The 12,700-nt window shown below is 32.3% G+C and overlaps 1 protein-coding gene across 1 annotated transcript in view; it reads left to right on the top strand.

Annotated features, from left to right (window-relative positions):
* The window catches only part of LOC108967737 (protein phosphatase 1 regulatory subunit 12B), a gene marked incomplete in the record, with an annotated part of 67,229 nt that overhangs the window by 16,572 nt on the left and 37,957 nt on the right, over nucleotides 1–12,700 (top strand). Inside the window, 8 exon segments of the mRNA XM_018931339.1 lie at nucleotides 7,224–7,336; nucleotides 7,496–7,796; nucleotides 7,872–8,131; nucleotides 8,205–8,299; nucleotides 9,589–9,741; nucleotides 10,208–10,351; nucleotides 10,422–10,515; nucleotides 12,349–12,666. Coding sequence (XP_018786884.1) covers nucleotides 7,224–7,336; nucleotides 7,496–7,796; nucleotides 7,872–8,131; nucleotides 8,205–8,299; nucleotides 9,589–9,741; nucleotides 10,208–10,351; nucleotides 10,422–10,515; nucleotides 12,349–12,666 — 1,478 coding nt within the window.

Genomic DNA, 12,700 nt, shown 5'->3' with positions numbered 1-12,700 from the left:
AAATTCATCGTTAGATTCACCCATTAGCCAACATTTTTGTTTTATTATTTTGGAGCACTAATTCAAATTGTGCACAAAATCGCGAGGAAATTCTTTGCCCATGTATTTTTCGGGCGTACCTCGTATGTACGACGTATGTACGTATATTTGTTGCTACAGTCTGTTCAAATACACAATACAAATGGCGCTGAATTTGCAAACATTCATATTTTTCACAATTGCACTCGTTGGCGGTGGCAGCTCATGTGTAATCCCCTACAAATATGTACATTTGTACTTTGAAATGTTCTGACATTTCACATATTTATGTTGTTATGTATTTATCCTAATCGTTTCCCCACATTCAGACACCATTTGTGCAAAAACTTCCAAATCGTTTTTATCTTCACTCTACTGGCAACCTACTCATAATGATTTATTTGTAGATAACACATTTTTTGCACATATACACAATTATTATACAGTTGTGGACACAATAATGCAGTATCTTTTTTAAAATGTAAACGAATTTACATTTTTTGGCAGTAAAGAATTGTAATTATTTTGTTTTATTGGTTAAGTCTCCGATTCTTAATCGACGAATTTGGATGTAGAATATCTTCTAATTAGTTGAGTCATTAAATATCTTTTAAAAAATCCTTCAGCTTCAAGGTGCGCACAATAAAAGTTAGGCTTTAATATAGCTTTTGAAATTTTTCAGACAAGCAAATCGAACTAAAAAATTTAAGGAATCTCCAAAAATAGTAAAATATATGAACAAGGGCCCGAAAAACTTAAAAAATCTGAATTATGGGATAAATTAAAAATTTCGTGGTATTCTGCTTTTTTTTTTTTTTTTTTTTTTTTTTTTTTTTTTTTTTTTTTTTTTATTTTTTTTTTTTTTTTTTGAAGGTGTCATGAGTTAGAGAAATCAAGGATCCTCTTATGAATTTGAAAAAATCGATTCTTATATTTGAAAAAAAAAATTGTCGAAAATACGAAGTTGATTCAGGAATAGTGTAATTGGCTGTAAAAATTACAAAATGGGCGGACTGTAACCACACCCAGTTTCCATATAATATAATTTTAAATTCCATCTGACTCTTTCTTTCCAGTCTACAAATATAGGAGTAATTAGTATAACGGGATGGAACTTTGCACTAATAATCTCTCTTTAGAGTATGCCACCCTATGACCAAAAATTGTCCAAATCCAAGAAAAAATTGGAAAAAAACAATTTAATAAAATTTTAATTTTAATATTTTTACCGAATATTTGGACCGCGGTACCTATAGTTKACTTTTTACCAAATATATTGGTCAATATATCAGATTTATAATTGAAATTCAGAGAGAGTCTTGTCCTGACAATGGTACGTCTGTGTGTCGAAAATGGGTTGAATCGTGTCAATACTTCTCTTAGCTTCCATGCATCTAACGCAACGATTTTCGAACTTCCGGGTGACTTTGTACCGCTTATATCGGCCAACATGGGAGTTATTTCAATGAACATGAGAGGGCGTGATTTGCTGATAACAATGTATAKTTGTGTATAAAATGGATAAAATCGGGCGAAAATTAGACCGGATGTTGCAGGTGTTTATAGTATATAATCTTTTCTTGATTCATTACACAAATTTGAATAACTTTTCCATGATCTCATTCAAAATTTTAAAGAAAAAAAAAAAACAACAACTCATTGAATTTGGAGTGGTGTGTAGGCTAGGCGCCTCATGAAAATATCAGTCGCTGGCGCCACGTGTACGAAATCAGCTGTTGCTATTAATAAATTTTCTGTTGAATTTTCTAATTCTCACATTAGATAATCAAAGAGGAAGTGCTGCAGTTGATGTGTCATTGAATTATTCAAGAGTCTACCCTCTAATAATATCAAACAAATAAATATGAAAGTTAAAAAAWGGATCAAAAAATATTTTATAAAACAAAAATATATGATTTAGTAGTAATATTTTTTGATTGCATGATAAAGATTTTGGAAAATTAAATTTAAAAATTGAGTTCTCTATTATGAGTATTTTAAGGGGTAGGGTAGTTAAAATATTTTTTTATCAACTAAATTTTGAAAACAGTTGGAAGTGAAAATGAATGTTTTTGCTTAAATTTTTCGTTTTTATTGATATTGATTTACTGGTAGGATATATTGTGGTTAGGTGAAAGATTTCATTTTTCATAAACTTAGACCTTCAAAATATATATTGTGTGTATATATAACTTAAAATTTTTTTTCAGCATTTACCAGTTTTATTGCCTCGCATCTTTGCATCACTTCTAAGTCCTTTAAGCCGAAGTTTAGTCTATATTTAACTAAAWGAGTACGTGATCAAGCTTCCGTGCACTTGAGGTCTTTCGAATATGAAAAATTATACAGAAAGTTGATTTGTAATAGCTGACGACTCGCAGCAGGCAATAATAAAWCTCTGAGCTTGAACCACAATTTTCGATTTTGTATTTGAAATAGAAATTCTTATTTAAAAAAATTTCATATGGTCATTGTTCTTAGTAAAGATTGTGTTTGAAAACGGAAGTAGATATTACTTAAGAAATATTTTCAATACTTTATAAAATATAAAAAATAAGCTGTCGTTGTATTCATAAATTTGTTATATCACATTCTTATATCTTTATTTACTTTTGGGACATCGAGATTATTTTTTATTATTAGTAGTCCACACAAAAGTCCAAATTTATTGGTTGATTTTAGTAAAATTATTTGATTCTCTCGCGAACTTTAAAAACTATATACTAAAAATATAAAAAATGTTGCCTACATTAAGGCGCGTATCAGCGAAGACACACACCTAAATGATCAACAAAAAATACTATTATACAGAAAAAATTATATGTTTATATCAATGTCCATTAAAATTGAAAAATTAATTAAGAAATTAGTTTCATTAACTAAAGTCAACTTAAGAAAAAAAAAAAACAATAAAAACTTATATATTGTGCATTTCAGGTATTATATCCATACGATTTCTCTCCGAAAATTTCAACGTGAACCAATAATACTGTTTCATTTTCAGACTTGATGAGATAATCTCCACGAAACGGCTGTAGCGATCAGCTTGAAATTTCCACACGACATTCCTACTTATATTTGTCAAGTATTGATCGAACGAATAAGATTTGTATAATAATTTCGATTTTTTAAGCCAAGTTTTTCCACAAAAAACGACTTTTGGGAAGGTGCCATTTGTCAAAAATCAGAATTTTGTCTGGTTCTTCGACCATTACATGTACTTATCAATTGTATTAATATTTTTGTTTTGCTTTTGACTTTGAGATAATTTTAAGCAGAAAAATCTTCCTCGCCGTCAAACATCACATTTCGGAGGCCTTCTTGTAGATCGGCTACGGGATCAAGGGAATTTTTGTTTTCTTTTTCAAAATAATTATTTATGAAAGTATAATACATTTTGTAAATGTATATTTATTTATTTTTTTATTATATAAAATGCTTCTTCCCAAAAGAGTTCTCGAAAAAAGATTTTTTCCTGATTTACTATACCTCCTTAATGCATAAAAGAATTTTTTGGAAATTCCCGCAATTTTTTTTTCAAAATTTCAAACATGTATTATTTTATATTATAAAACGATTAAGTMTTCACGTATAAACTTTACGATTTTCAAATATTTCAAATTCAAATTATTCGTGTATAAATTTGAATGTAGAACACACACTCGTTTGGCTTTCGAACGGTCATCGCATTCCTCATAAATAATCTAATTTCATAGATACATTTTCGATTGTGCAAACCCGAATGCTTTATGCAAATTGATAAGGCAAACAAATAATAGAAAATATATGATAGAAAGGTAACAGTCAGCTGAGTGGCAGGCGTCGGCGGCGCCGCTATTTTGAAGTGGCGTTTAGACATTCCTTCGAAGACACCAAAATCGGCATGACTGCTTGTTTGGCTGACCAAAATAGCATATATGTATGTATGTATATATAATATATTTAATGGGTTTTTTTCCTTTCCTACATCTATTCTCAATGTGCCGTTATCAGATTGTGTGCTATAAAGTTTAAACAATGCTGAAGCGTTGAGCGATAGCAAAAATATGAAACAAACCATCGGCGGCGAATTCATATGGGCAATGTGGATATTTGCACCTTTTGCTAATATTATTATACTTGCTGTTGATTTGTTATTGTTTACAYATCATACATATATATGTATGTACATGCCAATTTGTATGCACGTGGCTGTGTGTGAATGTGTGTGTGCGTGAAAGAGGCGTGAGGCGTACTATTTTTCCACCATTGCGTACCACCTTATTCCGCAATCGGTGCAGGGCATTGTCGAGCGCTGGAAGAAGCGATGATATCATCGTCATTTTTGTGCGAAGTCCATTTTACTTTTCACTTTGAATTTATCGCGGCATACGAGTTCATTTTTATTGTTGTGTGTTGTAACTATTCTTTTTGTTTATCAATTTAATTCAATATCTGTTGTTGTAATTTGGGTGTATTCTTGGGAAATTGCTGTACAACTAATATTCTTTGGATTTTTACTTTGGTGTGCTAATGACGCCAATTTTTATTTTCGACTTTTTTTTATCGCTTTACGTGCTTTCTGTGCTCGAGTGTTTTTAATTTTTCTAGCTAAAAAGTGCCTCAGTGGTTATTTGTAGTATTTACTTATATTTAAATTGATTGCAATTTTTTGCATATRCGCAATTTAGACTTCTTATGAAATTCTCTGCGGGAAATTTAATATATAGTTTACAAGTATTAATKACTATTACCCTGAAGAGGTTTTGCCACGAGGTTGGCAACACCCAGACGAAAACGGCGCAGAGCCTATAAAATATAAGTACATATAATATAAATGATTAGCATAATCAGCTGAGTCGATTAAGCCATGTCCATGTCTGCATATACCCGAAAGTGTCTCAGTCTTTGGGATATGGATCTGAAAATCGATTGAAATCAAGCACATATGGAAACCCYTTTCATTTGCCAGAATGTCTTAACGAAATTTAATGTGGATTATTGCCAAGATAACGGTAYAATCTTCGAATARATAATTMRGATTTAATCACTATAGCATATAGCTGTCATAGAAACTGATCGATGACACAGAAGTTTTTATATGAAAAACTTTTTGGTTTTACGAAATTTGGCACAGATTATTGTCTAAATCTATAACGTTGACTCTTTATATGTAAATACTAATCGAAACACTATAGCATATAGCTKTCATACAAATGGATTGTTCAAAATCAAGCCCTTATGTATATGGAAATTTTTTTTTATTTGTGGGCTTACATAGGTTTCTAAATAAAATAAAAAATAGCATTTTTCCAACAATTTTTTTCTCATATAAAAAATTAAATATTTTATTAGAATTTTTTATTGTAACAAACCAAGAAATTCTGATATTTTTGCATAAAAAAAAGCGATGCCAATGTGACGCCATTTCCGGTGACCCCTCGTAAAAAAGATGCGCATTGGCAGAATAACTTCTTACTGCATCACCGTAAGTAAAAAAAATACGTGTTTTAGTTAATTTTAAACTTGGACGAAGGAAAAAAACTAAAAATTGGACATTTTTACAAAAAAGTGAAATTGCCTGGTATTTTTCCTTAAATAGTTGTAATCCAAATTCGTCCAAATTTTTAAGAATTGTTTATCAGAGATCGGTTGAGTAGTTCTCGAGAWATCTTGCCAACCAACTTCAAAAACACAGTTTCCAACAAAACGTGTTTAAAGACGGCACACTAAGCCTAGCTAACCTAGAGCGCGCAAGTTCTCAAGGCTGTATCTCCAAAACTATTAATCAGATCAACTTGAAAATTTAGGACACGATTCTAGAGGTGTTGTAGAATTTAATAAAATATCGAGAAAATCGATTTTTTAAGCCCGTTAACCCATGTAAGCTCTTAAATTTGTTTTTCTTATTTTTATTAAAAATATAAATGTTCCGATTTCCARAAACAATGTTTTTCATAACTGTACWGGATTTTATGACRYTTTCTTGCTACTTTTCTCCTTGTCATTTGATCAAATCAGCGGGTTTCCTCACGTCGCTTTTTCCAAATTATTAATAATTGGTTATTAGTTTTTCGTTAAAAGCTGAGTACTTATATTATACAAAAAATTAGGTCAAAGTGGAGTGAATTTAACTGTTTCCTTGGAACTATTTATCATAGGTGTTCTCGTAGATATTTCAGTCAAGGATTCAGAACTATATTTAACTTCAACGCCTTTCGAACTCTCTATCAGATTTTCTAGTATTTTTGAAATGAAAGGATTCAAGTAGATTGGTTTATTACTATTATTTTTTTAAGTATAGAATTGAGAGTGTAAATGTTGGTTGTCCAAYCATCAGATTGCCAAATGTTACCGATTATGGAGGCGCATATACATATATCCAGCCCGAGCTGTACAATCAGCCGCACTTGAGTAATATCTTATGCTAGTACAACATGAACACTTTAATACACTAGAATTCTAAGCTTCTTAGTCTGTGTATATTAATATAAATATTATTACCAACTCATTATTAGTATACTAATTATAGGTCAGTTGGAAGCTCTGTTAAAGGATTAGCCTTTCCAAAGCAAGACCAACTATGGCAATTTTTCAGCCTTTATCAAAAATTCTTTCTCGATATTTACTAGAATTAGTACTTATACTGTGAATCCATTGSCGCCAGCTCCATAAAATACAGTTCCCAGAAAAACTCGTTTAAAGTTTTACGTTCTTAAACTAACTACAGATTGACCCAAACCGTTCTCACTCAATTATAATATTTATTTGCGTTCTCATCGATTWTTTCACGCATTGAGTCAATAAGATAAAMATGTTGCYTACATCTAGGCATAAATCAGCAAAGACACACACCTAAGGGGATATTAAAATGATCAAAAAAGCAGCGGATTGGAATTTTTTTCTCAATATAGTATAATGCTTTCAACACCTAAAGTGTAGTTAAAGCTAAAACAAATAGAGGTTTTGAAAATCCTAACTAATACAACTTTTATAATTTATGTTACATTTTTATTATGTCAAACAATTTTCAATAAATTTCYCGAATATAAAATTTTTAAATGATTTGCAAACTAGCATTAGAGTTCAAAGAAATGTGTTATTAGAAAGTTTAGATTTTATTTTAAAATTTTGTTAACAAAAAATTTTATTTGTAAGATTATTTAATTTACAAATGTAAATCAAGCAAAATGAAAAGTTTTCACGCTTTCTTTTATTTATTTTAGGCTTGCATTGATGATAATCTAGAAATGGTTGAATTTCTAATCGAACATGGCGCTGATATAAACAGACAAGATAATGAAGGCTGGACGCCGCTGCATGCCACCGCCTCATGCGGGTGAGTAGCCAATTGGCCAAATACTTTTGAAAGCGAAATTGATGATAATCAAAATATAAATAATTTTTTGCACCTTCTGCCACCACTTTCGCAATATTTATTACGTTTTTTTCTTGCTCATTTTCTGTTTTTGTTGTTTTTTTTTTTTGCTGTGGGCAGCTTCGTGAGCATAGCCCGCTATTTGGTGGAGCATGGCGCCGATCCGGCCGCTGTAAATAGCGACGGTGACTTGGCCGTGGACTTGGCTGTCGATATACAACATTTGGCGATGATGGATTTCATGCAAAAGGTGATGACTGAACACAATATCGACTGCGAGAAGGCGCGACAGGCGGAGGAGCAGCTAATGCTGAGCGATGCCAAGAAATGGTTGCGCAGCGATGCGTCCGAAGTGGATCGGCCGCATCCGAAAACAGGTGCCACAGCGCTGCACGTAGCCGCAGCAAAGGGCTATACAAAGGTGGGCGTTTATTAAATAMATTTTAAGCATAATTTCATTAAAAATTCAACACAATTWTCTTATGGTYTTTTTTAGGTTATAAGTTTACTACTCGCCGGTCGTGCTAATGTTGATAAACAGGACAATGACGGCTGGACGCCGTTGCATGCTGCATCACATTGGGGCCAAAAGGAGGCCGCCGATATGCTGGTCAATGCCATGGCCGATATGGATATACGCAATTATGCCGGTCAGACGTGCATCGATGTGGCCGATCGTAAAATGGCGAAATTCTTGGAGGAATTGCGTAGCACCAGCAATAAACGTGTCAAACGTCGTCCTTCTAGTCAAATCAGGTTGTACGTTTCATATAAATCACTCTACGTTGTTTTGTAATTTATTCCTTCTCTTTCTCTTCCCATGACGCAGAATCTCAGATAAAATTGAAAATCACATTGATAATACGCCAACGAAAATCATACGAGTGGAAGTGAAATCGGATCAGTCAAAGGATCAAGCGAATGGTATGTGCGCACACAACTCTACTGTATTTACGGATACGTTACGTAGATTTGTAGTCAACCATAACCTAAACATATTTTAATTATTATACCCTGACCAGGGTATATAAAGTCTCTCTACGTCCGTCTGCCTGTTCCTACGCGGATTACGTTTTTTCAGTTTTGGAGTTTTCGCTCTGAAATTTGGGCACGTCCTTTACTCAAAAAAAGGCATTTGGTGGAACTGTTGTTATCGGTCCACTATAGAATGCGGCTGCCATGCATGCTGACTGTGTAAAATCACGTTCTTGTATAGAATACTTTTTTATATGTCAAATTATTTTAACGAAATTTGGCATGAACTGTTTTAGGAGTCAGCGATAGAGTTTCTACACATGTTGTTCAGATTTGGCTGCTATAGCATACCATAGRCAGTCGTTTCTACGTAACCGGAACGGACTCGGATTTTTTTTTATCCGCTGAAGGACTGTCAAATCGGTTGAGTTCTGCCGCTATCTCTTTTAGGTACCCGTTTTAACGGTTATAATAACAATAACAACAAACTCTAGTTCTTGTAAGAAAAACATTTTTATTTGACAAGCTTTCTTCCGATATTTGGCATAAATTATTCTCCATATTGTTCGGATAGGAAAACTATAGCATATATCTGTACAAATTGACTAATAAAAATCATKATACAAATTTGTGTATACCTGTAAAACTATAACAAAAACACCTGTGAAGGGCATTACAGCTTCGGTACAGCCGAAGTGAATATTTTTTTGTGTTTAAATTAATCTTTTTATTTACTATGAACTAATATATTTTCAAATCAATTTTTTATCGTCCACTCCCCTTGTTCGTTGCCGTTTTTGTTTTGGTTTTCATTCTCATTGTTACTCTCAATTCTTTAGGTTCACATGGCCGTTAAGAAACTTCTTTCTTTGYGCACCAACTTAACTGCCTTTAGTTTAATTTTTATATATACAATTAAAAAATAAGTTCTACTGCCACACACTTGAGTTGTGCACGCGCACTGCCATTTTACCGTATACAAAAATTTATAATTTTTTTTTTGAGTTTACATTTTAACTTTACATTCGTTGGCATTTTCTACACGAAAACTTTAAACTTTTACGAGTAAATCCAAGTTATTTAMATACATATGTCATTTTGTATTGCATTATTCCCAATTGTACATGAATGACTGTGAATTATTTGGCTGCCATTTCCGTTACAACCACCCGGCTCATCGTGTCCATTGTGTGCCGTCCAAAATGCGTTTCTTGTAAATACATATGTTTACCTAACAGCTTCCATAACCGAAAATGAACTGCCAATGATCGATAGTAGTGATCAACTGGAGCCTCATAATCTGGCGCGTATAGCTGAGTATGATGAAACTGACTCTGAACTCACCGACTCAACAGAGAGCTCACACTCGACCAGCCTATCCGAACTTGAAGGTATCTTTGGTGAATGCGTGTGTATGTGTGTTTGTTTTTGTTTTATAATACTACAGCATTTCATGACGAAAGGAATTTCCTATTCCCACCATGTGGCGGATATGCTGTAGGAGTTATATATTCCGTTTATAATTGGAACTTGGTTTTGTATGTATGTATGTATGTATGTGCGGTTGATTATATTTAGCGTTATTTCAATTTTTTGGCCTATAACTCGTTTTGACTGTGACCATAACTGTGACTGGCGTTGGTAAACTTATTTGTGTTGTTTTTTTTTTCTTTTTAATATTAATTTGACCTAAGCGAGACAGTATTTTTCTGTAAACAAAAATGCGTTCCACTCTAATTGTTTGAAATATTATTATTTATTTTGAGTTTTTGCCATTTTTTAATAAAAGTTTTCTTTTCATGGTTTTGATTTCACTTTTCAAACTTAGCATTATTATAAAACCTTGCTTTATTSCAGATGAGAAATCAAAACAAACGCATGAAACTGTCAAACCATCCGCCGTTGCTACAACAGACAACCAAACGGTTGAGGATGAAGCGCCATGGCGACGCAACAGCTTGGCAAGAGCGCGCACACAAAATGAAAGTCCAACGAAAATTCGTGAGTTAAACACATATAACGGTTTCTTAATGACATTACTCATGCTTTTATCTGTTTTTACATTTACTAGAAGTTCCTGAAAAAGATGTTAGTAAAACTAACAGCACCACAGAGACATCAGATGTTATTTTAAGACGCACTCAGAGCTTCGAGCATGACGAGAAGTGAGTAACAAAAGCGCCCACTTATTTTGGCTAAATTTAAGTTATTTATTTATACCTTTTTTTAAGCACAAATTATGGTTATTTGCAAGTTATCTMTTTTCTTTGGCAAAATTAATCAAAAATATTTATTCATACTGTGTGTTTGTGTATGTGTACAGCGTCGCTTTTCATATTTTAAATTCATGCGCACAGATTTTTTTATTATGTATATTTTTATATACGTAGATATGTTATATTTCTTGCTAAATAACCAGAGCATATTTTCATCATTAGTCATAAATTGCCTTTCATTTATGCACTTGAGCTTTCATAAAATAAAATGCATATACATTAAGTTTAAAAAATATTTAAGTGAGGAATTTCTAAAATGTTATACATTTATAACAGGACTTCATTTTTGTCTTAAAATCGAAATATTTTGAATATTTATTGATTATGTTTTCGGCCGTTGAATTTTTTTTCGAATTTTTGCATTATTGAGGAAAATAATTTTTGGCATTATACACCACGACTTGTAAACGTACACTTTTTCAACATAAATTTGTTGCAAGCCAGCAGAACGCCTACAATTAGTCTTACTTAAGTGTTGGTATTTCATAAAAAAATTGCCGATCCAAATAGGGTTAGTTTGTGGAAATAACAACCCTTGGTCGGATAAAATCCGACTCAATTCTGATAACGTAGAACTCWATTCTGGGAATTTTTACGGCATTTCAAGTATGGACTCTGTTTCATACATAAACGCGTCTACGTAACCTGGTCAGAACCTGGTTTTATATGTCGTATGCTCAAGCACATATCAGACACTTTTTATTCGCTTTTACGTATCAAAGTGATTTCACTTTTACTAACACATACAACTCTACATGAGTAACAACATGCGTTCATATTTATTTTATTCGCTGGAATTCTTAGTTACCTTATTTTCTATTAAAAAATCTATACTCAAACATTTTGTCGAAACTGAGATAAGATTGCAAACAATTGTAGCGAGTAATTGAAGCATTCGCGCAGATATCGCTGCTTATCGCCAATAAAGTTGAGAAGCGTTAYTTTCATGCGCTAACCAAAATAATTGAAGACAGTAGTAGCAAATGTGCATTCGTGCGGGTTCAAGCAAGCGCGTTTAAAAAACTTGCAAGGTATTTTTCGTGTGTTTCTTATACATATGCACATACATAACAGGTGATCAAATTTGAACCGGACTGACAAACTTAGCAAAATGCGATACACAAAAAATTAAGAAATTTTTTTATTTTTATTTATCGATCGATTCGGTTTTATGTTTCAGTCCGCGCCAAATTTGTTGTATGTATGGTACGTATGTATAGAAACATGTGTTTATGACAACGTATCACATACACAAACGTCATATATATTTTTTTGGTATTTTTGAAAATACTGAATTGTAAAATATTTATTTTACCAATGATTTGTGACCAAATTACTAATACAAAAATTTAATTTGTTTATTATTTTTTGCATACTCACTTCAAACAAACAAAACAAAAAAATTAAAACAAAAAACATCATCAAACCACAAACCACCATTACTACTACTCTCACAACCACAACCAACACTTTCACCAATCACTATTCAACAACCACAAATCGTCCTGCTAACAAATACAACAACTACAACAAATAAACAAAATAAAATTTGTAATAAAACAAACCATTGGCGCTTGTTGCATAAATTAAAAAAAAATAATGCTTTTGGTTGTTAATGAATTGGAAATGAAAACGCATACACGAATGTCTGAAATGACGCAAAATCAAAAAAAAAAATAAAAATAAAAATAAAAATAAACGAATGCAAACAATGTGGTGCAGATTCTATCAAAAATATCATGAGCTGCGCGCACGCATAAAAGCCAATTCATGCCCCATATTACCGGCCAAGCAACAACAACTCAATAATAGTAACAACAGTAGTAACAGTAATAGCCAAAATAACAATAGCAACAGTAGCAATAGCAATAACAACATCAACAATAATAGCAATAACAGTAACAATATTAATAACAGTAAAAGTAACATCAACACCAACATTATCAATAATCCCACAAGCGCATTAGGCAACGTTTACACGCCCATTCCAAATTATTCGGTACAAAGATCGGCATCACTCAAAGATCATAGAAATTACAGGTTTGTTAATTTGCTTTCATTTCAATTTTTATAA

Source organism: Bactrocera latifrons, unplaced genomic scaffold, assembly GCF_001853355.1.
Source record: "Bactrocera latifrons isolate USDA-ARS-PBARC rearing strain unplaced genomic scaffold, ASM185335v1 scaffold_197, whole genome shotgun sequence".
In the NCBI taxonomy this organism is placed as follows: Eukaryota; Metazoa; Arthropoda; class Insecta; order Diptera; family Tephritidae; genus Bactrocera; species Bactrocera latifrons.
Note: the sequence above shows the minus strand (reverse complement) of the source record. Positions and strands in the feature narration are given on the sequence as shown.